This window comes from Felis catus, chromosome X (genome assembly GCF_018350175.1).
Source record: "Felis catus isolate Fca126 chromosome X, F.catus_Fca126_mat1.0, whole genome shotgun sequence".
Classification (NCBI taxonomy): Eukaryota; Metazoa; Chordata; class Mammalia; order Carnivora; family Felidae; genus Felis; species Felis catus.
The window spans coordinates 55826100-55853719 of NC_058386.1; the positions used below are offsets into that span (position 1 = coordinate 55826100).

The 27620-nt window shown below is 49.0% G+C and overlaps 1 protein-coding gene across 6 annotated transcripts in view; it reads left to right on the forward strand.

The window, feature by feature from the left end:
• The window catches only part of STARD8 (StAR related lipid transfer domain containing 8), an 84757-nt gene extending 57424 nt beyond the window's left edge, over positions 1-27333 (forward strand). For 2 of the 6 annotated variants that reach the window (XM_006943786.4, XM_006943788.3), the window contains 14 exons: positions 5494-5736; positions 13854-13925; positions 16367-16448; positions 17414-17477; positions 18693-20083; positions 20703-20876; positions 21864-22023; positions 22491-22689; positions 23118-23328; positions 23599-23713; positions 23971-24195; positions 25197-25414; positions 25515-25691; positions 25839-27333. In XM_006943786.4, coding sequence (XP_006943848.1) covers positions 5494-5736; positions 13854-13925; positions 16367-16448; positions 17414-17477; positions 18693-20083; positions 20703-20876; positions 21864-22023; positions 22491-22689; positions 23118-23328; positions 23599-23713; positions 23971-24195; positions 25197-25414; positions 25515-25691; positions 25839-25956 — 3449 coding nt within the window. In that variant the 3' untranslated portion in view covers positions 25957-27333. Of the gene's footprint in view, positions 1-5493; positions 5737-13422; positions 13558-13853; positions 13926-16366; positions 16449-17413; positions 17478-18692; positions 20084-20702; positions 20877-21863; positions 22024-22490; positions 22690-23117; positions 23329-23598; positions 23714-23970; positions 24196-25196; positions 25415-25514; positions 25692-25838 lie in introns of those variants that run through there. The other 4 variants (XM_045050782.1, XM_045050783.1, XM_004000578.4 and 1 more) reach the window with 4 other exon arrangements.
• Positions 27334-27620: the final 287 nt, after the last annotated feature.

The window sequence follows — 27620 nt, forward strand, 5'->3', positions numbered from 1 at the left end:
ATTCTCCTTCCCTTCACCCCATATGACCTAAATATGCATGTTGTCACCCCCTGCCCACAAAGCCAAGGCCCCTGCCTTCTCCTTTATGTTCAGAATCACAGCCCTCCCTTTGGCTTCAGGTCTCCAGGAAGGCCTGTGTCCCCTGGCTTCCAGAGGGAGAACAAACCCCTCTTGAAGAGGCTACTTCTCTTAGGCCCATTTTTTCTTCCTATAAGAGACAATTTTCTCTGAATCTTAGGGTGGGGCCAGGCTCCTTCAAGGCTTTTCCTGCCCAGGAGTTTATATTTGGCCCCAGCAAAAGGAAAAGGAAGTAGGCAAGGGGGGTGGGGTTGGGATGTAGAAGTGGTGGCACAAGGTCAAAATGGGTGCATGCCAAGACTTTGCAGGCCAAGAGAGGAAGCAGGAGATGGCGCATGTCCCTTCTTAAGTGGGCTTGGATGCCTTCATAGGAGCTTGGGATGGAAGAGCTGAGTATTCCTTGAGGTCAGAATGCCTTCACCCTCACATAGAGGTTATTTTCCATTTTTATACCTCTGGGCCTTGGTTCCTATTCCTGTGGCTTCTGCACTGGAGCAAGGTGTTCTGCTAGTCATCTAGTTGGCCGAGTTGCAGGTGTGTCCTCAGTTCTGTGTCTCTGCTATAGTGATGCCAGAGGAATGGGTGGAGTCATAGGTTCGCACACTGTTTAGTTGGAAAGCAGGACTTCCTGTCTGGGTGTTGCCTGAACATTCTGTAGCTCTGATTACACTGCAGTGGAGATACTGAGACCAATAAGACCCAGTTGAACTCCAGTTGAATGGGGGAGATAGTCTCATGTACTGCTGAGAAGGTAATGGAAATGTGTAGAAGGTCATTTAATTTAAATGAGCCATTGGGTGGTAGGGGGTTAGTGAGAGGTCAGGGAAGGAAGATTTCATAGGGTGCATCCATCCTGATGCATAATAGGAATTTTCAGCTTCAAGTCAGGCTGGGTCTAGAGTGTAGAAGGCCTCAAGTGCTAGGTGGAAGACAGTCTGGTGTCTACCCTGGGCTGTGGGCAGTGGGAAGCCTGCTAGGTTGCAGAGTAGGAGAGTGGCCAGGTCAAAGCTTGGCTCTTGTAAGAAGAAGCTGGCAGGACAACCTGTTGAAAGGAGAGACTAGAGCCTGGGAACTTGGAGGGCTTAAGTAATCTAGACATGAGAACCTAGAGCACGGTTGGGCGTGGGAAACCGTGACCACCTGATGGAAAAGTTGATAGAACTTGGTGACTAAATACATGAGCCAAGAAAGGACAGAATAGGATGACTAGTGTTTCAAACCTGGGTGTTTGGTGCCTTTGGAGGTAGAAAATCTGTAGAGAAAGCCAGGTTGGGAGGGGAAGATGAGTTTGGTCTTGGTCTTCACCGAAGACCCTCACTGGAGTCTCCCAGAAGAGAATGTGCAGGAGGAGGAAAGTTCCCTATACTGAACCAGCCACTGCTAATCACACACACCCTTGCTCTGGGTCTAGATTTGGTGAGTGGCTATTAGAAGATGGGGAAACTGTAGCCCAGAGAGTGTTGGTGGCTTGCCCAAGGTCACCCAACAAGTTCCTAGTACAGTTGGGGCTAGAATGTAGTTCTCCTGGCCTTAAATCCAATAATCTTTCCACCCATACCATAATGGAGAGCAGTTTCCACTGGTCTAACATCTGCCCCAGACCAGTTAGGCTGGCAGCTCTTGCCTCCAGGCTGGGAACTGGAGGTGATGGAGTAGTATATGACTTATTAAAACACATGTCTTTCCTTGTCACCATGACCTTGTCAGAGCACTTGGGGACTGGGTTGGGGGCAGGATCCCCTGGAGGCAAGAAAGCTAATGGAGTGACTGCAACAAAGCAGGTGACAGCTTTGACCTTCACTGTCACAGAGAAGCCATGGGCTAAGCAAGAATGTCAGCTGCCTGCTTTAACCCTGCTGTATCAAGTGCCAGTTCAGGAGACCACAGACTGGACCCAAATTTTCAAGCAGCCCCAGCAGGCCAGAGGTCTGATTTAGCCACAAGGCCCTCGTGAGCCTCCCTTGCTTAAAGCTGCATACCAGATCTCTGGCTACAGCTTCTATGGGAAGAGGTGTATGGTTGGGGGTTTCATGCATGACTTCCATATTTATAAAAACTCCAAACTAGAACTGCCACCTGTCTGTGGCTGACCCAACTCTGCCTACGAAGGATTAACAGGGTCCACAGACCAGGGACGCCACTGAATCATGTATCCATTATTTGCCTCATCCCTCAGAATATCCCCAAGGAAGGATGGGAATACCTGGAAGTGCTAGAGGATCCCAGGTAAGGTGGAGCTGACCCTCATAGTTTCACATTTCAGGTCTGGGGTCAACCGTTCTTTTGTTGTGGGGACTGTCCTGTGTGGTGTAGCATGTTTAGCGGCATCCCTGGCCTCTACTCAGTAGATGCTAATAACATCCCTCCCCAGTTGTGATGGCCAAAAATGTTTCTAGATATTTCCATAGGTCCCCTGGGGCATAACATTGTCTCTGGTTGAGAATCCCTGAGGCCTAATGGCTTTGGTGTGGACACGGAGTGTTAAGGAGAAAGGGGTATTAGAATGGAGAGCCATACATGTGAGCTTGCCACTAGCCAGCAAGATTCAGTGGCTTCACTAATGTTGCCACCCAGTCCCATGGTATTGTCCCTTCCTGGGCTGTGTGCCTTGGTGGTGCCTCAGTTCTGACAGAGAGACTCCAAAAGTGTTGCATGTGTGGGCGCAGTAGCTTGGCATCCAGCTGTAGCTCTGGCTGAGATTGAGGCTGGCATCCAAACAGGTGTAGTAGGGGCCCCGAGTTCTGCCTGTGACCTAACAAGCCAGAGGCCAGCCAGTGACTAGCACAGCCAAGCTAGTTGCTTGAAATCCAACAGCCCTTACGATGGCACCCCTCCTGTGAGGTTTAGAATGTGGGGTGAGAGCTATTTTGGTCTTGTCTCTTTTCCTCCATTTGTGTCCCTCCCCTGTAAGAATCTAGTAAGAATTGTAATTACAGCTAAGAGCAGTAGTAGCAGGGAGACAACGAGTGTACCCAGTCTCCTAGTGGACAGGGTATTGCAGACTCCCCTGAATCTCCCTTCCAAGGTCAGGAAGGGGGAAATCCTGGCAGTCTTCAAATTCATGATAGCTGTTATTATGAGCCCTTGTGAAGGCTCCCTTCCCACTGTCCCTCAGGGAGAGAGGGGGCATAGCCAGACAGTCACCTGTTGCAGCATTTGTGAAAATTTGAATGAAGATCCACTTCTGAGGGACCCAAGGATCAAGACTGAGAGGGCATACTTCTTGTGGCCTGGGCTCCTTAGATGTATCCTTATGAGAGGGTGAAAGGAGCTGGTAATAGCTGCCTGGGGCCAAGTGAGATCCAAGCCATCTGCCACAAAGCCAACATCTCTTCCTTAAGCAGGATCCCTCTCTAGTAATGGAGATGGGCAAAGAAAAAGGGCCTTGCATCAACCAAGAGAAACAATCTGAGAAGCCTTTTGCCAGGACCTAGCAGCAGGGCCTGGAGTGGTAGGGGGCCCCTCTGCCTACCTTGAATACCAGCTTGATCTCACAAAGTCCACCTTAGACACTTGGGTCATCACACAGTGGCATCCCAGATCTTTCTCCACTCCTTCACAATGGTGGCTTTTCCTCCTGTGCTCACTAAAGGTGAGAAAGACCATGATGATGCCAGACCTTATTTTGGAGACACTCCTCCTACGGTGAGGGCCGTGAAGGAGATGCCTTTCCAAATCGGAAACAAAGTAAGGTAAAGGAAATCAACACAATTGCTGGTCCTCTGTTTGAATAAATTACCTTCACATATACCCATAGGTATGCCCTCCCCTGTCTTACTATAAGCTCATTGCTTTCTTGCTCCTTCACTCTGGCTGAGAGAACATGGACCAGTGATTAGAATGGGCCTGAGTCTGGCCTCTGGCTAGAATCTTTCCAGAGACCTATGCTGTGGCTTTTTAGCTGGCCATGTTTGTTTAAGGCCTACACTTTATATTGCCTACACTTTAGAATCATCTGGAAAGCTCTCAAAAACAAATGAAAACTAACCACCCCTGTTCCCAGAGATTCTAATTTAATTTGGTCATGATGGGGGCCCAGGCACTGGAATTTTTAAAAGATCCCAGATTATAATGTGCAGTCCGAGTTGAGAGAGTACTGCTTCAGCAGGACAAGGATCCTTTGATGTGGGGCCTCTGTGACATCCACCCATTGCTTATCCTGGGCCCTGAGTCTTACCTGGTACCTATGTCTGAGCTGGCTTTTGGGTTGGGGAAGCACAGGCAGAAGTGGGGTTCAAGTGGCTCTCTCACGGCCCAGAGTGACCACAATGCGAAAGTCCCCCAAGTGTGGCATGAAGAGGGTCAGGTTGGTGATATCGGCTGGGTGCAGCCTGACCTCCCTCAGCTTAGTTGCCAGTTGCCTTTTCTTTTTCTCCTAGCTCATTCTTACTGTTTTAAAACTAGGACACAATCTTAACTGAGCCTTAGAGACTGAATTTGTGAATACCAAGTTCAAGTAGTCTTATTTTAAGTTTTTATTTAAATTCCAGTTAGTTAACATATAGTGTAATATTAGTTTCAGGAGAGAGAGGCCAAGTTCAAGTAGCCTTAACAAAAGTAGCACTAATGATAGCTTTCATATAGTCACTTTCAAAACCAGGAAAAAGCTGACCAAATCCACACAATAGCTGTGGAAGTAAGCAAGAAAGTTGTTAGTCCTTGCTGTATAGATCAAAATCCAAAGCTTACGGAATGAAGCAAGTTGCCTAAAATGACTTAGGCAGCAGGTAGGGGAGCCAGCTTGATTGTAAAAAGCTCTTTCTTCAACTCAGTTATCATCTTTGAACATTATTGCATTTCCTCAGTGGGGATGTTGCTGCCCCTTTCCTGAGCACATAAACTCTACTCTTGTTCATATAGCATTTCTCAAGAAGAAAAGCCCTGCTTTTCTCCTCATTCCATCCTTCTCTGAATAGAAAAAAAAACAAAAAACAAAAAACGCTGTGCTAAGAGGATCCCTGGTGCATGGCCTATATTAGTAGGTGCACATCCTGTCATTGGCCTCTGAAATCATCCATTGCTGCTCAGCAATGTTTCTTTGACACTCCCTCCAGGAGACTCGTGGGTATGGCCTTGAGGCCCGATTTGATGTTGGAGCTTTCGAGTATGCCCTTTTCCCAAACTTTTATGGCTCAGATCAGCTGGGACCCTCCCCAGAGAAAGAGTCTGGGCTTAAATCTCAGTGGAAACCTGGGGCGCCTGGGTGGCTCAGTTGGTTAAGCGTCCAATTTCGGCTCAGGTCATTATCTCATAGTTCCTGAGCTTGAGCCCTAGATCGGGCTCTGTGCTGACATCTCAGGCTGCTTCGGATTTTGTGTCTCCTTCTCTCTCTGCCCCTCCCCTGATCATGCTCTGTCTCTGTCTCTGTCTCTCAAAAATAAAGAAACATTAAAAAAAATTTTTTTTTAATCTCAGTGAAATCGAGCTTGTGCCAGATGAGTGACATCCCTGACCTGTCCCAGCATATCAACCTAACCTTGACCAGAGCGTGGCCTGCAGAATATAGTGAAACTGCTGAAATCTGCACATCTGGACATAGAAACAGGACTAGGGGTCACAGACATTCCCACATCACTCGCCTCAGCCTGCCTGGTGTTACTCTCCCCACGAGGCATGTAAGGCAGTCCTCAGTCCAGGACACCTGGGCCCCAACCTCAGGTGAGTGGACTCTACTGGGGGTGAGTGGTCACTCCTGGCCCCAGCCTCGACAGGCTGGGATGTGTGGGAGGGATGAAAGCAAAGCACTTTAGCTCAGCCCTTAATCACCAAGACATATATCTTTGCTCCATTTGGGAGGGAGCCTCAGGGCCTCCCAGCCCTCCATGAGGTGGTATATTGTTAGGAGCCAGTGTCCCTGACATCCTGTTGGGTAATAACCCATTACATTCTCCAGATTCCTGCCATGGAGTACTTTCTGGGGATTCATCCCATAACCCTGCTTCAAACTACTTGGATCCTTTGTCTTTTGGAGCTATTGTGGCCTCTTTGAAACTTCTGCCTCCTAACTAACATCACTTCCTGGAGCCATTTGGCTGCAATTTTGACAGTGATGTGGATGCAGCCACTTTCTTTTTGTTTTGTTTTGTTTTGTTTTTATTTTTTTAATATCAAATTTATTGTTAAATTGGTTTCCATACAACACTCAGTGCTCATCCCCAAAAGGTGCCCTCCTCAGTACCCATCACCCGCCCTCCCCTCCCTCCCACCTCCCCATCTACCCTCAGTTTGTTCTCAGTTTTTAAGAGTCTCTTATGCTTTGGCTCTCTCCCTCTCTAACCTTTTTTTTTTCTTTCCTTCCCCTCCCCCCTGGACTTCTGTTAAGTTTCTCAGGATCCACATAAGAGTGAAAACATATGGTATCTGTCTTTCTCTGTATGACTTCTTTCATTTAGCATCACACTCTCCAGTTCCATCCATGTTGCTACAAAAGGCCAGATTTCATTCTTTCTCATTGCCATGTAGTATTCCATTGCGTATATAAACCACAATTTCTTTATCCATTCATCAGTTGATGGACATTTAGGCTCTTTCCATAACTTGGCTATTGCTGAGAGTGCTGCTATAAACATTGGGGTACAAGTGTCCCTATGCATCAGTACTCCTGTATCCCTTGGGTAAATTCCTAGCAGTGCTATTGCTGGGTCATAGGGTAGATCTATTTTTAATTTTTTGAGGAACTTCCACACTGTTTTCCAGAGTGGCTGCACCAGTTTGCATTCCCACCAACAGTGCAAGAGGGTTCCTGTTTATCCACATCCTCTCCAGCATCTATAGTCTCCTGATTTATTCATTTTAGCCACTCTGGCGTGAGGTGATATCTGAGTGTGGTTTTGATTTGTATTTCCCTGATGAGGAGCGACGTTGAGCATCTTTTCATGTGTCTGTTGGCCATGTGGATGTCTTCTTTAGAGAAGTGTCTATTCATGTTTTCTGCCCATTTCTTCACCGGATTATTTGTTTTCCGGGTGTGGAGTTTGGTGAGCTCTTTATAGATTTTGGATACTAGCCCTTTGTCCAATATGTCATTTGCAAATATCTTTACCCATTCCATTGGTTGCCATTTAGTTTTGTTGATGGTTTCCTTTGTAATGCAGAAGCTTTTTATCTTCATGAGGTCCTAATAGTTCATTTTTGCTTTTAATTCCCTTGCCTTTGGGGATGTGTCAAGTAAGAAATTGCTATGGCTGAGGTAAGAGAGGTTTTTCCCTGCTTTCTCCCCTAGGGTTTTGATGGTTTCCTGTCTCACATTCAGTTTCTTTATCCATTTTGAGTTTGTTTTTGTGAATGGTGTAAGAAAGTGGTCTAGTTTCATCCTTCTGCATGTTGCTGTCCAGTTCTCCCAGCACCATTTGTTAAAGAGACTGTCTTTTCTCCATTGGATATTCTTTCCTGCTTTGTCAAAGATTAGTTGGCCATACTTTTGTAAGTCTAGTTCTGGGGTTTCTATTCTATTCCATTGGTCTATGTGTCTGTTTTTGTGCCAATTCCATGCTGTCTTGATGATTACAGCTTTGTAGTAGAGGCTAAAGTCTAGGATTGTGATGCCTCCTGCTTTGGTCTTCTTCAAAATTACTTTGGCTATTCGGGGCCTTTTGTGGTTCCATACAAATTTTAGGATTGCTTGTTCTAGCTTTGAGAAGAATGCTATTGCAATCTTGATTGGGATTGCATTGAATGTGTAGATAACTTTGGGTAGTATTGACATTTTAACAATATTTATTCTTCCAATCCATGAGCATGGAATGTTTTTCCATTTCTTTATATCTTCTTCAATTTCCTTCATAAGCTTTCTATAGTTTTCAGTATACAGATCTTTTACATCTTTGGTTAGGTTTATCGTAGGTATTTTATGATTCTTGGTGCAATTGTGAATGGGATCAGTTTCTTTGTCTTTCTGTTGCTTCATTATTAGTGTATAAGAAGGCAACTGATTTCTGTACATTGATTTTGTATCCTGTGACTTTGCGAAATTCATGTATCAGTTCTAGCAGACTTTTGGTGGAGTCAATTGGATTTTCCATGTATAATATCATGTCATCTGCAAAGAGTGAAAGCTTGAAATCATCTTTGCCAATTTTGATGCCTTTGATTTCCTTTTGTTGTGTGATTGCTGATGCTAGAACTTCCAACACTATGTTAAACAACAGCGATGAGAATGGACATCCCTGTCGTGTTCCTGATCTCAGGGAAAAAGCTCTCAGTTTTTCCCCATTGAGGATGATATTAGCTGTGGGCTTTTCATAAATGGCTTTTATGATGTTTAAGTAAGTTCCTTCTATCCCAACTTTCTTGAGGGTTTTTGTTAAGAAAGGATGCTGATTTTGTCAAATGCTTTTTCTGCATCGATTGACAGGATCATATGGTTCTTTTCTTTTCTTTTATTAATGTGATGTATCACATTGATTGATTTGTGAATGTCGAACCAACCCTGCAGCCCACGAATGAATCCCACTTGATCAAGGTGAATAATTCTTTTTTTTTTCTTTTTCTTTTTTTTTTTTTCAACGTTTATTTATTTTTGGGACAGAGAGAGACAGAGCATGAACGGGGGTGGGGCAGAGAGAGAGGGAGACACAGAATCGGAAACAGGCTCCAGGCTCTGAGCCATCAGCCCAGAGCCTGACGCGGGGCTCGAACTCACGGACAGCGAGATCGTGACCTGGCTGAAGTCGGACGCTTAACCGACTGCGCCACCCAGGCGCCCCGAATAATTCTTTTTATATGCTGTTGAATTCAATTTGCTAGTATCTTATTGAGAATTTTTGCATCCATATTAATCAGGGATATTGGCCGGTAGTTCTCTTTTTTTACTGGGTCTCTGTCTGGTTTAGGAATCAAAGTAATGCTGGCTTCATAGAATGAGTCTGGAAGTTTTCCCTCCCTTTCTATTTTTTGGAATAGCTTGAGAAAGATAGGTATTATTTCTGCTTTAAATGTCTGGTAGAATTTCCCTGGGAAGCCATCTGGTCCTGGACTCTTATTTGTTGGGAGATTTTTGATAACTGATTCAATTTCTTTGCTGGTTATGGGTCTGTTCAAGCTTTCTATTTCTTCCTGTTTGAGTTTTGGGAGTGTGTGGGTGTTTAGGAATTTGTCCATTTCTTCCAGGTTGTCCAGATTGTTGGCATATAATTTTTCATAGTATTCCCTGATAATTGCTTGTATTTCTGAGGGATTGGTTGTAATAATTCCATTTTCATTCATGATCTTATGTATTTGGGCCATCTCTCTTTTCTTCTTGAGAAGCCTGGCTAGAGGTTTATCAATTTTGTATATTTTTTCAAAAAACCAACTCTTGGTTTCATTGATCTGCTCTACAGTTTTTTTAGATTCTATATTTTTTATTTCTGCTCTGATCTGTATTATTTCTCTTCTGCTGGGTTTGTGGTGTCTTTGCTGTTCTGCTTCTATTTCCTTTAGGTGTGCTGTTAGATTTTATATTTGGGATTTTTCTTGTTTCTTGAGATAGGCCTGGATTATAATGTATTTTCCTCTCAGGACTGCCTTCGCTGGGATGCAGCCACTTTCTAGACCCAGAAGGGAATGCTAGCTGGGCCTCTTTCTCCTGTTTGTCGTTCTTTCTTGGGACCCTTCAGTTAGTTGGGAGTACTTGTACTATGTGTCAGGGTATTTTTCCACTCTCCAGTATTTTATTTAATGCTCTCAGTAGCTATTACAGGTAGACACAATTCCATCCATTTTACAGTGGGGGAAACTGAGTCTTACAGAGGTTAAACAACTTGCCAAGGTCCGAGAGCTAGTGACTGACAGCACTAGGATTTCAACTCAAGCTTGTTACTCCACTACATCAGGAGGTCAAAAAAAAGTTTGGGGACCTGGAGTTTGTTCCTTTGAGTCTAAGCCCTTTGTTTACCTGGCCTCTGAGGGCAAGTGGCATAATGAAATGGGAAAGAGAGAGCTGTAAAGGAAATTAAAAGGTCAGGGTCTCACATGAAAAGACATTTCTCCAAAGAAGACATACAGATGGCCAACAGATGCATGAAAATATGCTCATCATCACTTACTATCAGGGAAATACAAATCAAAACTATAATGAGATATCACCTCACACCGGTCAGAATGGCTAAAATCAACAATATCAGAAACAACAGGTGTTGGTGAGGATGTGGAGAAAGAAGGACCCTCGTGCAGTGTTGGAATGCAGCCACTGGTGCAGCCACTCTGGAAAACAGTATGAAGTTTCCTCAAAAAGTTAAAAATAGAACTACCCCATGATCCAGCAAATGCACTACTACTTACCCAAAGAATACAAAAACACTAATTCAAAGGAATATGTGCACCCCTCTGTTTATGGCAGCATTGTTTATAATAGCCAAGTTATGGAAGTAGCCCATGTCCATCAATTGATGAATGGGTAAAGATGTGGTGTGTGTGTGTGTGTGTGTGTGTGTGTGTATAGTGTACACACACACACACACAATGGAATATTAGTGATCAAAAAGAATGAAATCTTACCATTTGCAATGACATGGATGGAGCTGGAGAGCATTATGCTAAACAAAATAAGTCAGATAACGACAAATACCATATGATTTCACTCATATGTGGAAGTTAGGAAACAACAAAGAAGCAAAGGGAGAAGTGCAAGAGAGCATGCACACAAGAAATAGACTCTTAAAATACAGAGAACAAACTGATGGTTACCAGAGGGGAGTTGGTCAGGGGATGGGTGAAATAAGGGGTGGGGATTAAGGAGTGTACTTGTGATGAGCACCAGGTGATGTATGGAATTGTTGACTCATCATATTGTACACCTGAAACTAAAATAACACTGTATGTTAAGTAACTGGAATTAAAACAAAAACTTAAAAAAAATAAAAGATTAGGATCATAGTCTCAGCTGTGACATGTAACTCTGTGGGAATTGGGAAAGTTCCTCGGGACTCAATATGCCCCATACTATAGCTTTTTAAAAGTGCTGATGTGGAAAGCCCCACCAGAGACCAATTAAATCAGCCTCTGAGGATGGGATCCCAGGGAATTGGTCTTTTTTAAGCTTCCTAGCTGATTTTAACGTGCATCCCAGGGTGAAAATCCTTCAGCTAGGGATATAGGCCAGTGCTTCTCAAACTTTAATGTGCATACAAATAAGCTCAGGATGTAGTTAAATATAGATTCTGATTCAGTAGGTCTGGAATTCTGCGTTTCTAACAAGCTCCCTGGTGATGCTGTTGCTGCTGGTCCAGAGATCACAGTTAAAGTAGTAGCGGGATAGAGGGCTCTAGGTAAAAGCAAAAGAACTTGGTGCCCACTCAGGTGCACTGGTTTCCTTCCCACCAACCCTGGCTAGGGCCAATGCCTAGCGTTAGAGGAGCAGGTGGCTCACCACTCTCCTGTGGGCTCTGCCTCTGTGGCTCTGGTAGATAGTGCAGATGTGTAAGATGCGGGACTTTCTTACTACACTCTCTCAACTTCTTCAGGCTTAAGAAGGACCTCAGGACTAATGGGCAGGCAGGTGCCTCTCTCCTTCCCTTTCCTCTTTGTTCTGCCTGTAGCCATAAATGGCTAAGGGCTGCAGTGGACTTCAAGGGTGTGTTCTTGGCATGCAGGCCTAACCCTGGGGATTAGCTTTCCTACCTGGGGTGGCCATAGCAGACTCATGGCCCTTTAAGGGTCACTATTTCTTTCTGTGCCTGTTCCTGCCTTTCTGGGAACTATCAGGTCCTTTCTTTGGTACCTTCTCTTCATCCTAATCATGGGAAAGCAGAGCTGGCTGCTAGGAGGGGCTCTGAGGATGGAGAAGGGCCTTCTCCTGGGGGTGTGGTAGGATCAGGAGACAGGGAGGTGGTAGTGGCAGCTGGCTAAGCTGTTTTAGCAGCAAAAACAGGTACCTCGGATGCTTCCTGGGCTGGTGTGAGGCCCCTTCCAACAGCTCTTACCACAGTTCCCCCACACCACCAATTGCCTAGAGACCTGTATCCTCTGCTAGGCCTGCATTTCCCCCTGTCAGAGGGTCTGAGGTACTGTTAGCTAAGCTCTGTGGGAACAAACACTTTCCAGGACCTCTCTGAAGTCCGGATGATTCCTAGATCTTTATCATAGGTTAGAAAGTTGCAGTAACAAGAAACATGGGCACATACACACACCATTCAAGTGCTGCACAGACTAAGGGGGCCTATAGGGGGTGTGTGTACAGGTGCACCATCTCATACCAATCTTCACGGATCACGGACATGAGCAAACTTGGCTACTGCTATGTGCTGAGGCAGATGCTAGGGTGGCACTGACCTGATGCACTCACTCTGGGAAATGCCCAGATGTTCATCTCCGCCCCACTCCTGTTTGCCCCAAAAGCCTTCAGGAGCTCCAGGGGCTCCAGAACCTTCTCTTCTCCCCCCTCAAATCCTCATCAGTTTGTGGCCCTTGAGAAGCCTATTGTTTTTTCTCATCAACTTCGATCTTCCTGTATTCTTCCCTCTGTTGTCTACCTACCCGCATCCTCTGAAATGTTGTTTTGTCTTTTAACTTCTCAGTCTCAGCTGCCAGGATCTCATCCTGGATTTTCCTGTAGAAGAGCACTGGAAAGAAAGAGCTCTTCCTGTCTCGGAAAAACCCCACCAGTCTCCTCGGAGTTGCCTGGTCACAGGCGCTAAGGAAATCAAGGAGATGTTGGGAGTATGACTCTGTGGCCAGAGCAGCTCTGCTGAGCCACCAGCCTACCCCACCCTCCAACCCCACAGTGCCTTGTCCTATAGTCCCAGCCCCACTGCTCCCTGGAAGTGCTTGGGGTAGGAAACAGATGGCTGCCTGGGTAGTCCCAGGGCATTGCTGCTGGCACTCAGCCTATCCTTGCCGGGAGGGCCTCCTTTAGTCCAGCTGCATGTCTTCACTGAGGCTGGCAGAGGTGCTGGGCACTCCCAGAGCAGAGGTGGGAGGCTAACCCAGCCAATGCCCTCCAAGATTCCCACAGGCACCACTGTGTCATCATGACAGTCAGCACTGGATTATGCCACATAGATCTAGCCACAAGGGAGAGCTGGAGCAGTCTTGGGAGGTTCCCTGGGAAGGGAGGGCTGTAAATCCATGAGTGATGGGGAAGAGTAAGCACTGGGGAAGCTGCCATGTCAGAAAGGTAGGGGCCCTGAATGGGAGGGAGACTGAGCTTTAACTCTGGCCCCAGCACTGCTACCTTGGTCAGCGGTGAGACTGTGGATGACTTCTTCCTTTCTGAGCCTGTCTGGAGATCTATAAAATGTAGATAGTAAAACCTCTTTCACAGCTTATTGTGTGTGTTAAGTGAGATTTCGTTATCAAAGTGCTAGGGAATGTGAGGTATGATGGTGGGAAAAAGAATGATAATCGTTGAACATTTTGTATCCCTAGCTGGACTAGGATGGTCTACCCAGGGTCATGGAAGGGGATGTCTCCCTGAAGAAGGGGAAGGTGAAGACACAGCTATGGCTTCCTCCCCCAGCAGTACTCCTTGACTTCAGACTTTCCTGAGAGTTGCTCCTGTTGGTGGGTTCTGTTCTTGGGCAGGGGCAGGAGAGCGAGAGGGGTATTGAGACAAGCAGGGGAATGAGGCTCAAGAATGGCCTCGCAGGACATACAGAGGGTAGGGTATGGGGAACAGGGTAAACTCTTGCTGGCTGTGATATGAAACAAATAAGCCAGCTCCCTCCATGCTTTTCTTGCCATTTCCAGATCATGGGAACTAGAGGTGCTTGTCTGCTGGAAATGAGGCAGCATACACCCAGGATCGCTCAGTGCCAACACCCACCTAGACCCATTTCTCTCCCTCTGTTCCGTTTTAGAAGTTGAGGCCAAAAGAGCATGCAAGTGGCTCCGAGCAACAGGATTCCCTCAATATGCTCAGCTTTTTGAAGGTAAGGATACTCAGCTGCTCCCCCTCCTCTGCCCCAAAACTTGCCATATCCCTCTGTTTTTCATCTGTAAAATGGTGCCAATCAGATCCTTTCTCCAACCACACAGGTAGCTGTGGACCTTGGCCCTCCTCCTATAGTTACATCATCATGTCTACTGGGTCACTTTGATTGCCTCTCATAAGCTCTGGTGTCACCCATGTCTTGACCAGGGCCCCTGCACTGTACCAGTTCTGAGGATGCCACTGGCATAGATGCAATGTGGAGGGTGCATCCTGGTGTCCCTGACCTCATCTCCACTTCCCCATGGCCTCATTTCTCTGTTTCCTTCATTTTTCTGTTTTTCTTTAGTGTTGTCTATACTTTCTATTTCTGCTTTCCTTCTTCTTCTCACATTCCCCACTGTACTCTGCCTTCAACCCCACCTTGCCAATAAAACAATCCTTGTCTAGGTCACCATTGACCTCCATGTGATCAAGTTCACTAGTCACTTCCCAGTCCTTACTTAATCTCTCAATAGCATTCAGTGCCGCTGGCCACTCACTTCGGCTTCTAGAACACTCACCTGTCTTTGCTGTCTCTCTAGATGCTGCTCTTAGTCTTCTTATAGAGGACTCTGCTTTCTGTAACTGATATCTAAATGTTGGAGTGTCCCAAAGCTCAGTCTTGGTCCCTCTTCCCTCTCAACATTTCTTTCCCAGGAGATCTTTCTCCAAGTACCATCTATATTCTGGTGACTCTCAAATATTTCTGTCAAACCTCATTCCCAAGCTCAAGATTCATCTTTTCAGCCAGCAGTTAAGTATCTCCTTGGATGTCTGACAGACATCTCAAATGTAGCAGGTCTAAATTCCAACTCCTGAGAGCACCGCTGTCCACTCAAGCCCTGCATCCAGGAATCACCCTTGATTCCTCTTTTCTTTCATCTTCTATATCTAATCCTTCAGCAAGTCCCTCCTCCCTCCACGGTATGTCTCGGATCAGTCTAGTCCCTGCCATCTTTACTGCCACATCCTGTGTGACCTGCCATCACTGCTTACCTGCCAAAGTGCACCAGCCTCCTTCCTTTGCTACCTCCTCTATTCCTTTTGAGAAAAAATTTTGTTTGTTTGTTTAGAGACAGAGAGAGCAAGAGCAGGGGAGGGGAAGAGAGAGAATCCTAAGCAGGCTCTGCACTGTCAGCACCGAGCCCAACATGGGGCTTTAACTCATGAACTGTGAAATCATGACCTGAGCCGAAACCAAGAGTTGGCAGCTTAACCTACTGAGCCACTCAGGCGTCCCCTTTCTCTTCTCTGCAATGCACAGCAGCCAGAAGGACCTTGTGAGCCTTGGGACTCACTTTGTCACTTCTGTGCTCTGTCACTCCTCTGATGGTTTCCCAGCACACTCAGAATGAGGCAAGCTTACATGTTTTATTATGACTGACAAGACTACATCACTCAACTGCTGTTACTCCTCTTCCCTTTGCTCACTACATTCCAGGCTCCTTTCTTGCTCACTTGCTCACCATGTTTTTTCCTCACTCAACACCTTAATGTTGGTCCTGCCTGGAGCCCTCTTCCCAGGCTCTTGGCATAGCCAGCCTCCTCTTGTTCTTCAGGATTCAGTTCAGAGGTCACCACCTCAGAAAGGCCTCTGTTGACCACCTCTCTATGAGTAGCCTCCACCCCTCCAGCCTCTCTTTACCCCATCACCCTGTCTAATGTCTTTCATGGCATTCAGAACCGTATTATCTTGTTTCACACATTGCTTATTGTCTGTTGTCCCCATTAAAGTGTAAACTCCGTGAAGGCAAGGATCATTTTTATCTCGTTCGCTGTTGTAGCCCTAGCATCTGTCACCAAGTAGATGCATGATTAATATTAGTTAAATGAATAAATGGGCTTACTTTACCAGTAAGACAGAGAGAGGTATGGGATTTCCTGGATGCTCTGTCCTCTTACTGCACCTTCCTCTCTCTCCTCTCCTTCTTAAATCCCAAGGAGTGGGCTCCCCTGCTTTGAGCAGTAGGAGGAAATGAGGTGGGGTTTAGCTGCACACTGTCCTTTCTGTCCTCACTCTCTTCCTGATCCCCCCAGTTCATCTTGGGGCAGGGAGGAGTTTCCTTGTTTTAGTACCTGGGATTCAAAGAGGACTGGGCGAGCCCAGCTTGGCTCCTGGCAGCCACCCAAGGCCTCAGGCTTGCCATCTCCCATGGACTTGTATTATTGCTGGGTCCTCTTATCCAGCTCAACCCTCCTTTCCTTCAACCCTGAACTTGTCCCCAATGGTCAGCCTGAGTTCCCTGGGCCCCTTCTTTACTCCAGGCTTGCTCCTTTTGCTCAGCTTTTGCTTTCCTGCCTCCTCCCTTCCCTGCCCCCCCTTTGCAACTCAAGGGCTACTGGCACTGAGTTTCTGACCATACCACTCTCAACTCATCTTGGCTTTTCTCTGCCGTACAGAAGGTCTGTTTCCCCTGGATATTGGCTCTGTGAAGAAGGACCACGGTTTTCTGGACGAGGACTCTTTGGGGGCCCTGTGCAGGTAGGGAGCACTAAGAGCCAGGCCTGGGAGGTCAGGGCCTTGCTTGGAGCTTCTTCATGGAAAGAAACAATCCCTGTCCCCTCTAACAGAGGAGGAGCCCAACCTGTAACAAAGCTCATCTGGTACAGTCACACTGCTCACTCTGTCTTCTGTGTCTGTGACACCTCACCACCCAGGCACTCTAGCTAGAAAGTCAAAATCTGGTGTTGACTCTTTTCTCCCTTCAGTTAGATTCCTGAGACATTCTTCTGATTTTCCCCTTCTCTGCTTACACTGGTTTGGGCCTTGTTTGAGGCCAAACCATGGCTTTTTGGATCCATTACAGTAGCCAACTCACTGGCCTTCCTGCCATGTCCCTCCGTGCCTTGATCCAGCTTACAGCCACTAGATTCAGTTTCTAAGCAGGAACTCCTCTGCTTAGAGTGTGTAACTGCCTGCAGAGAAAAGTGAAACTTTTTTAGCATGAGGCACCTTTGCAGTATGGCTTTGACCGACCTTATCAGCCTCAGTCTCCTCTGTCACACCAGTACTGGTCAGTTTACTCTTTCCCTCTCTACCTTGTCACAGCCTCTTGTGGAAGCCCAGGATAAGAGTCCCTGTTTTTTGTTCCCTCCAGAAACCCATTTCTGACCACCAGGAAGCCTTCTCTGACTGCCCACCCCATCTTCCTGGAAGTTCCTTGCCCTACTCTCTGTGTGCCTGCTGTGTCTTCTGTCTAAGTTCCTGAACCTGTGCTGTCTCTCTAGTGGTTTATTCCACATATGTAAGCTTCCAGAGGACAGAAGCCATAATTTTCCTAGCATTGTGTCTGGCACTGAAACCTTCATGAGCACTGGATCTTGGGAGAGGTTTTGATATCTTGAGCATGTAAAGTAGTGGATGGCATCATGGGACTGTTTCAATAGGTTATGCCCTGAAAACTTGGGTTGGGACCCTTGGGTGAACACTGCTTCATTTCCTTATAGAAAGCTGATGACCTTGAACAATTGTGCCTCGATGAAACTGGAAGTTAATTTTCAATGCAAGCAGGTGAGTCATGGCAAGGGTGGGGTCTGGGGTCTTGTGGCACCGTGGGGAACCCAGGATATACATAGACCACTTGCAAAACTAGATCCAGTGTCCTGGGTGTCTGGGATGTACAGAGCAGTGCCTTGCCCCAACCTGAGAGTGAGGTATAGGGGGCTTTTATGAGCCTGATGGGTTTTGGCAAGCCTGGTCTAGAGTTTAGAGTGTGAAAATAAGTACCATGGCCACAGCCACCCCCCTCAGCACACCGCTCCACACTGAGTTTACTAATAACTTGACCTAGTGATTGCCCTTCTTCAGGGAAATCTATCTGCCTCCACTACTTGCTTTGTGATGGTGAGAATTCCTTCACTAGACAGCAGAGACAGAATAATGTGGTGGAAAAATCATGGCCTATATGATCTTAGAAGTCAAGATCCCCAACTGTGTCCACAGGAGGTCTTACACCCCTGAGCCTCGTTTTTCCCATCTCTAAACTCAAGAGGCCTTTCTGACTCTGCCAATGTGGGATTGCAAAAACCGAGAGGACTCTTGGTCCACATGTAGCCCTGGAATGCTGGCCTGATGACCTCATCTTTCCATGGGGTCAGGCTTTGTTAGTTTCCTCTGGAGCTTTCTCCACCAGAGGTCTGGAGCCAGGAGGGTCAGCTAAGCAGCCAGAGCCCTGGCCTGGGAAGCAGGAAACCCCTGGGGCCTGGTCCCACCTCTGCCACTGACTACTCAGTGGCCTTGAGCAAGGCTCTTCCCCTCTCTGGGCCTTGATTTCCCCATATTGCAAAATAGAAAATTAGAAAATCTAAAATCTCCTTTTAGTTCTGGAATTCTGTGATTCCAATCTAAGACTATAGCCTAGAGACTTGGGAGGCTGCTGAGGACAGGTCAAGACACCTGGATTCTAACCCTGGCTCTGTCACTGACTTACTACATGACATTGGATGACCTTAGGCAAATGACTTCTCATTTGTGGGTCTTAGTTTCCCTATCTGTAAAATGAGGAGGGATTAGATTAATTCGATGACCATTACCATCCATCTGGGCTCTGTCTCTGACTCTTGGCTTACTCTGGTACTCCAGAGCCAGCTCCACATCTAGGACATGTCTTGAGTCAGAAAGTGGCACCCTTTATCTCAAGGTCCTCTAAGAGCTTGGAGGCAGGGAGTGGAGTACAAACAAGCACTTGAGGACTATTCTGACCTGACCCTGTGGCTCCCTCCCCAGAATGAAGACTCAGAAGAGGAAGAGCAGTGTACCATCAGCAACCACTGGGCTTTCAAGCGTGAAAGTAAATGTTGGTCTCGTGTAGGCTCCTCGGACCTACTGGCTCCACCAAGCCCTAGCCTGCCAGTGACCTCCAGCTGTGAGAGCGTCCTCACTGAGCTTAGTGCCACTTCCCTGCCAGCCATCACCGTGAGCCTATTGCCGGAGCCAGCAGACCTGCCCTTGCTAAGCTGTGCCCCCAGACCAAATGACCAGCCATTCCTCAGCCCCACCCAGGGCCAAGAGGGTCTCCAGGACAAAGCCAAGAAGCGCCATTCTCGTAGCTTCCTTAAGCACCTTGATTCTCTGAGGTGGAAGGAAAAGGGTGGCAGCCAGCAAACAGAGCCTGAGCGTAGCCCAGCCACCTCAAAGACCACCAAAGCCTCCTCTTTCTGCAGTCGCCGTGGCTTCCTCTCAGCTGGATTCTATAGGGCCAAGAATAGGACAGCCACCTCAGCTGGTGACAGTGGCACTAAGGCTCAGAGGGCTTGGGAAGCCTGGCCTGTGGCCATGTTTCGGCATCCTCAGCAGGTGCACCAGGGTGACTGCCTCGTGCATGTGCCCAGGGACCACAAACCAGGCACATTCCCTCGCTCCCTGTCCATTGAGAGCCTATTTCCTGAGGATGGACACCGCCTGGCAGATTGGCAGCCAGGTAGGCCCTGGGGCTATGAAGGGCGCCGGGGCTCCTGTGGCTCCACAGGCAGCCATGCCAGCACCTATGACAACATGCCTGAGCTATACCCAGCTGAGCCTGTACTGGCTGGGGCTGAAGCTGAAGATGAGGAGGGTGGGGGCAACTACGCCCACCTAGATGACATTCTCCAGCATGTGTGGGGGCTGCAGCAACGGGTAGAGCTCTGGTCTCAGGCCATCTACCCAGACCTGGGGACTAGAGATAAGGAAGAGGAAGAAGAGGAGGAGGCCACTTCAGTAAAAGTAGCCACAGTTGAGGTTGAAAGGCAGGCTGAGTCTCTGGCCCAATTAGAGGCTCTGACCCATAGAGAGTCCTCAGCTCTGGGCCAGGCTGATGTTCATCCAGTAGTCCCAGCTCAGGTTCAGGCTCAGGCTCAGGCTGAGCCCCTGGAACAGGCACAGGCTGAGGCCCCACACCCAGCCCAGGATAATGAGCAGGAGGCAAATTCAGGTGGGGAACCAACCTCTGCCTCCAGCCTGTCTGTGGAAGAAGGACACTCCATTTATGACACTGTGGCCTCCTCCAGTGAACTGGACAGTAGCGGAAACTCTGTGAATGAGGCTGAGGCTGCAGGCTCACCAGCTGGACTTCAGGCATCAGCACCACGTGAACGACGAGATTCAGGCGTTGGGGCCTCACTGACTAGACCGTGCAGGTGGGAGTTTTGAGTAAGGGTGGGGACAGAGGACTCTGTTGTGTCTCTTTGTCCTGCTCCCCATCCTTCATCCTCCCTTTCTTCTTTCCCCTCTCTCCCATCCCTCCCTCTCTCCTCTACACAACTCTTTTTCAAGGCACTAAGAAGTGCCCAGGCCCAGGGACAGGTTCTTGATTGCCTCCAGGTTAAGTTCAGGGCTTACCTCTGCCATGGCCTTGAACAAATTCTAGCTCCACTTTGGGCATTTTTTTCCCCATGAGTAAATCATAGGTGTTAGAGGACATGGTCTCTGGTCCCCAGCTTTACCATTCTGGGCTCTCAGAACAGCCCCTACACTGCAGTCTTGGAGGGATAAGGGGCTGGTACTGCTTGCTGGCACTAGATGGGCCTGAGCTCTGTGCCACCCTCCCTGATAGCTTCTTGGCCACTTGGCAGCCCTGGAAACTAAAATTAAGGTTTACCACCCTGGGACCCAGTAGCAATGCTGACAGTAGTCACATCTCCCTCCCTGCATTTGTTTTCTTTGGGGAGAATAAAGGGATCAGAAGAAGTCACCATTTCCTAAGGCTTATCCAAACCTGCTCCTCTGGCCCTTCTGCACTTCCTCATCTTTCACCAGGAAGCTCCGTTGGCACAGCTTCCAGAACTCCCACCGGCCTAGCCTAAACTCAGAGTCACTGGAGATCAACCGGCAGTTTGCTGGCCAGATCCACCTCCTGCACAAGGGCTCACTGCTGCGGCTCACTGCCTTCATGGAGAAGTACACTGTGCCCCACAAACCAGGATGGGTCTGGTGAGTGCTCCTGGGCCATGGTATGTGGGGAGCTTCTTATCCAGGTGCTGGCCCCCTCTCTGTCCCCACTCCAGGACCCTGGAAGGGTCATCCCCTGAAGGTGGGTGCGAGAAGGTGGAGCCCAGAAGCCAATAGTGTTGGGAAGCTGGAGGGGCCATGGCCTGAGAGGTCAGCATGGCTTGCATATGTCTGTGGGGGATGCTCATGGGACATGCATGAGTGTGTGCCATGTGTGAGGAGGAGTGGGGGTAGTGGACCTTAGGTCCTTGAGCTGTAACTCCTCCATCCCAACTTCCAGGCTGTTACCAGTGAGATTGTTCTAAAATACATCTTTGGTTGCTGCTCTCCTGATAAACACCCTTCTGTCCCCCCCCCACACCGCCCCTCAACTGCCAAAGAATAGGGCCTAGCTTCCTTCCCATGATGATCCTTTCATGTTCCAGCCCTGCCCTTGCTGTTGGGTTCTCTAGCCTGCCACTCTCAAGCACTACCACCATATAGGCCACTAAAGTTGTTGCCCTTCCCTGAATGTGCTATACTCTTTTTGCCTACCTCTTTGCCTTTGTCCATGCTGTTCTCTCTGCCTGGGATGCCTTTTCCCCATTTCTCCTCTGGGACAACACCTACCTATCCCTCATGAGCCTGCTGAATTTCCACATCCTCCCTGAAGCCTTCTCTGATCCACTAGGTATAGTTCCCCTTCCTCATGGGTCTTCCCCTAAGTTCTTGGTCCACTCCTGGCCACATATATTGTCATTGCCTGTCGACACAGTTATCTCCTTAACCAGACAGAGAGCTCCTTGTATTCCTCTGTGACTCCCTTGGGCCAGGCCCACAGCAGGTGCTCAGTGAATGTTGACTCTGGGGATGTGGTGTGTTTTTTACTCCCCTCACCCCTGCCTGAGCCCCCTGAGACTACAGAGTCTCCAAGCTGTGTCTGGGCCTACCCCACACCCCTCACAGATCTCTTGTCATTCCCCCAAACAGGTCAGTGCCCAAGTTCATGAAAAGGAATAAGACTCCAGACTACCGGGGCCAGCAGGTGTTTGGGGTGCCACCCCTCATCCACGTGCAGCGCACAGGCCAGCCACTGCCACAGAGCATTCAGCAAGCCATGCGCTACTTGCGCAGCCAGTGCCTGGACCAGGTGAGCCCTGCCAGGGAACCTACAGAGAAATGACACTGGGGAAGAAATCTAAGACTGAGGAATTTGGTGGGGAGCTGCTATGGCCTTTCTGGCCCACTAGAGACCTTTCTGAGCCTTAGGAAGGCCCAGCAAGGATGGAGCTGAAGCTCCTCTCAGCCAAGCTCTCTGCCGGCTTATTTCCAGCCCGGGCCCCATAGGGCCCATCTTTAGGAGCCTGCTTTAGGTCCCTCTCTTCCTGCTCATTCCCACTAAAACCATATTTCTTCTTGACCCTAAGGCTATAAAAATGCTTCTCTTTGGTTTTGCCATTTTTCTCCTACCCTGCCCAGCAGGAAACCTTCCAGGCTTGGAAGTCTCTAGGGTGGCCTACTCTCCTGACACCTGATCCAGGGCTGGCCTCATAATCTTCCTCCCCACCCCACCCTTGTCCTGCATGTCTCCCTCCCTTCCTTCCCTGCATGGGCCAGGTGGGCATCTTCCGCAAGTCTGGGGTGAAGTCCAGGATCCAGAACCTGCGCCAAATGAATGAGACCTCCCCTGACAATGTTTGCTATGAGGGCCAGTCGGCCTATGATGTGGCTGACCTGCTGAAGCAGTATTTCCGGGACCTACCAGAGCCTATCTTCACCAGCAAGCTCACCACCACTTTCCTGCAGATCTACCAGCGTGAGTCACCTGCACCTGTCCCCAGCAACCTGCCCCATTCTCAATCTCTCCGAATCCTGGGGCTTGTGAAAGATAAACCTGGTGTGAGCAAATCTAGCCACATCCATGAGCTCATTGGAAGATTTGCTATCCAGAGTTGGAAAGGCCCTTGGAGGGAGATCATGTTCTATTCCCCAAACCCATTATATGGAAAGATAGACTGAGGCCTTGAGGAAAGGCAGGGGCTTACCTAAGGTGACATTGTATATTAGAGTGGGGCTTTATCCCCTCTTTTACCCAGAGACATCCCAGAGCCCATCTTTACCCTTTCCTCTCACTGACTGACTTCCCTTGGGACTGCTGTGCTCTCTGAATTCCTAGAAGCAGGAGAGTTGCTGCCAGAAGCTCTAGAGGAATAAGAAAGCTGTTCTGCCATTCCTTCCTCACAGTCCTCCCCAAGGATCAATGGTTGGCAGCAGCACAAGCCGCCACCTTGTTGCTCCCTGATGAGAACCGAGAGGTCCTACAGACCCTGCTCTATTTCCTAAGTGACATTGCCTCTGCTGAAGAAAACCAGATGACAGCTGGCAACCTAGCAGTGTGCCTGGCACCTTCCATCTTCCATCTCAACGTCTCCAAGAAGGATGGCACCTCACCCAGGTAAAACATGGCAGTGTGTGGCAGGGCCAGGCAGGGAGGGTTTGGGCCTCCTTGGACTGTTGGTCCTTGATGGCTGGTCCTACAGTTCCCCAGCATCACCACAAGGGGTCAGCCTGACAGTTCAGGGGCCTGAAACTGGTTGGATGTTTTGAAGCAGGGCCTTCTAAAGAGCAGCAGGTTGTTTTGTGTTTAGGGGAGCTAGAAGCCAACCAGTCAGCCATCTTGTCTTGTGCCCATGTGCCATCCTCTCCTCCCTGCCCTTCCCTCTAGGATCAGGAACAAACGCAGCATCGTTGGCCGGCCAGGCCCTAGGGACCTGAGTGAGAACATGGCTGCTACTCAGGGCCTATCACACATGATCAATGACTGCAAGAAACTTTTCCAAGTGAGTAACTCTAGGCTCACACCTGGAGGAACTATCAGGCCAGAGATTTTTACCCCAAGTCAGGGGTAAGGGCCCAACTTGATGCATGCCCCTCAACTTCCAACTCTTTTCCTACAAGGTTTCTCATCTATCTCACTGCAGTAGTCAGGCTTCTCTACCCCCATAACATGGACCTGAAAGATCCCATGGGCTCTGGGAATGATGGTCTCTCACCCCCTGTTTCTCCCCATGGCCCTAGTGTATGTGTGCTCTCCCAGGTTCCCCAGGACATGGTGCTGCAACTGTGTGGTTCCTACAGTGCAGCTGAGCTCAGCTCTCCTGGCCCAGCTCTGGCTGAACTGCGGCAGGCCCAAGCTGCAGGCATGAGCCTGAGCCTCTACATGGAAGAAAGTGTCCAAGAGCTGCTGCGTGATGCTGCTGAGCGCTTCAAGGGCTGGATGAGTATGCCAGGGCCCCAGCACACGGAGCTGGCTTGCCGGAAAGTGAGTACCACACTGCCAATGGCTGCCATGGGGCTGGGAGAGGGCGTGGTGCATGCAGGGGAGGCCAAGAATCCCAAACGAAGGAGCTCCCCAGCCAGTGTCACTGTGCCTTGGCTTGATCCTGGAAGGTGTAAGCAAGCAAAGCAAGTTCCTTAAGGAGTCAAGAACCAAATGAGACCAGGAGCCCTCATTTGAGCATTGCCTGACAGAATTCCTATACCAAATCTCCATTCCAGGCAGGTCACTATTTGCAGAGCCTCACCTCCAGTATCTTTCTGCACCATGGTCATGCTGAGCTCCTTACACTTCCACCTTTGTGCTTCTGCCCCTGCTTTCCTGCTGTCTGGACTGACCTTCCCCAAGCGTTAAATTTCCCAAGCCACTTTTAGCCTTGACTTGATATGCACTCTCCTTCGTTCAGAGCCTCCTGTCATGTCCCAAACTGGAGATGACTTCTCTCTGTCCTCCTCTGGGCACTAGCCATCTTCTTTCTTGGATTCTGATTACAAGACTGCAAGCCTGAGGTTTGCCATGTATAAACCCGTCTAAAATCTCCCTTACGGGATCGGGATGAGAAGCTCGTGCAGTGCCTGACACATACAAAAGACTCACTAAGTGGCAGCTTTGATTGCTGTGCCCATGTTCTACTTCCTGCACTAGATGGTGAGTTCCTTGAGGATGATCACCACCTTCTCTTCCTGTTCACTTCTAGAAATTCCAAGCTCTGAGTCCATTTCATGGTAGTGCCTACTAGGCCCCAGAGAACTTGTGTCTTGTCATCTCTTTGTGCTTTTGACTAGGTGGAGAAGCAGATGTCCAAAGAGGAGAGAGAGGACAGGGAACACAGGGAAGGCCTGTCTGGATCTGGCTGGGGTTAGCACAGTAGCTCTGCAACCTTCCCTTTTCAGGGGCTAAAGTGAGGGCAGGCTGGAACTGGTGGGTGGAGTGGCTGTTCTCCAGCTCTGACAGTTGTCCCCTGTCCCCACTCCTGTGGCTCCCAGGCGTCCGATGGGCATCCCCTGCGTGTGTGGAAGGTGTCCACAGAGGTAGCAGCCCCTCCGGCTGTAGTGCTGCACCGTGTTCTGCGGGAACGGGCCCTCTGGGATGAGGACCTGCTGCGGGCCCAGGTGTTGGAAGCCCTGATGCCGGGTGTGGAGCTGTACCACTATGTCACTGACAGCATGGCACCCCATCCTTGCCGCGACTTTGTGGTGCTCCGGTGAGGGCTTCTGGTTGTCATCCTGATGCACTTGGGGAACCAGGGAGGTGGAGTGGGAGCAGACACCAGGAATGTGAACGTATGTGTCTCTTCCCCACAGGATGTGGCGCTCCGACTTGCCCCGTGGTGGCTGTCTGCTTGTCTCCCAGTCCCTGGATCCCGAGCAACCTGTGCCAGAGTCAGGGGTGAGGGCCATGATGCTCACTTCCCAGTACCTCATGGAGCCTTGTGGCTTGGGCCGCTCCCGGCTCACTCACATCTGCCGTGCTGATCTCAGGTACCAGGCCCCTTTAGCCCTGGCACTTTCCCCACCTCTGCCCCATGCCATTGATCCTGGGAGGCTGTGGGAAAGCCCTTTCTTCCTCCTGGGAAGGGCTCCAGGGAAGAACCCATAGCTCATGCCTGCCTGCTTCTACCTCCCCAGGGGCCGTTCTCCTGACTGGTACAACAAAGTCTTTGGGCACCTGTGTGCCATGGAAGTGGCAAAGATCCGGGACTCCTTCCCCACCCTGCAGGCAGCTGGCCCTGAGACAAAACTGTGAGCCTCAGCTTGGTCCAAAGGTGGCGCCACCCAGGCCCCCTGGCACCAAGGGAGTAAGGGGATAAAGAGAGCAGAGCAGCCCCCAGATGTTGCTTCCAGGGGCGGAGCCAGGCTCTTGAAGCTCCCACTGACTGTCCCCTTTACTTCCTGAAGCTCCTCCACACATTCAGGGGAGGAAAAGAGAATTTCAGTGCCCCATCTCCAGTCCACCTCCACCCCTAAGCCTGTGGTCTGTCGTCCCAAGAGAGAGGAGTCATTTTAGGAACAAGAAGACTGCTGCTGCTCTCCAGGCCCACAGAGTCACCATCAATCTGAAGCCTTACCAGCTCCCCCACCTTCAGGGGAAGGAGGTAGAGAGCAATATTTGCTTCCAACTCCTTGCCTTTCTGAGAGGGCAAGCCATCCTGTCTGGTGCTAGCATCCCCTTGAGGTTGGCAGGAGGCTCTGGTCCTGCCTTGGGGCCTAATATTGGCCCTGAACTGGTTTTTCCACAGAAATTAGACAAGATGAGCACAGGGCAGCTACAAGCACTATGAGCTGTTTTATTTGTGTAAATACAATGCTGATTTTTATGAGGCTGATTTAAAGAGTGAGCACTGACAGGTTCCTAGTAGGTGACATGACAATTTCGGCTAGCTTGGGATATGGTAGTGGGGGGAGGTGGCTTCCTTTCTCAGGTCTCAGGAGATCAATGAACCAGTGTCCCCAGTTTGGGCCCCATACTTTGCCACTCTCTGGTGTCCTGTGCGGCCTGTGGTCACACACTCTTTTGTCTGGAGAGCAAACAAGCTCACTCCCACCACACAGGCCAAGCAAAAACAGATGGTGGTAAAAAGAAACACACATCTGTATCTGTGTCTCTTCTCCTGATCTTCCTGCCTGTGGTAGCTGGCTGACATAACAGCCCCTTCCTCAAGCAGGGACCAGGCCCCTGCCTGAGGCAGCCAGCCAGCCAGATGGAAGGGCCTAGTGTCATCTCAGCCAGCTGGGGCTTGATCCAAACCTGATTCATCCTACCCAGAAGCTATCTTGGCTTATGCGGAATTTCCAATGACATTCAAATGCCAACTAGTGCTTTATTTTTCTTTCAGCAAAATAAACCGGAGTGAGATGGATCCCAGGCAATATTGTAACTTTTTAAGCCTTTTTTATTTCTACCTATAAATACTGTACAGTCAGAATAATATATGTATATATGTATACATGTATACATGCACATCTATATATGCACACATATTCTGTCCAGACTATATTATAATCTGTGGGTATGAGCAGGGGTCTTGAAAGCCTAAGGGGGCAGGGCATTTAAGATGAGGGAGGTGGAGACCAGGAACCATGTGACCCCTCAGCAGAACAATAAAGCATTACTAGAGATCCACTCTGGCTGTGTGGCTGTCTTCACTGAGATGATGGGCTAGGAACTGAGGGCGGGTTACAATGTGGGCTTCATGTTAGGATCAGAAACACTCTAGGACTCAAGGGAAGGCCATAGGAGGAATGGGGAGGGCCTCAGCGCTTCTCTTTGGGAAGCAATTTGGGGGTGGGGGAGGTGGGACTCCAAGAACCCAGGGCCTGGGCAGAAGCTGCAGATCCCATCCCCTGATCTGGCCAGGGTTCCCAGTCTGAGTGGCCCACAAGCATGATCTCAGGCATGCTGACAGTGGC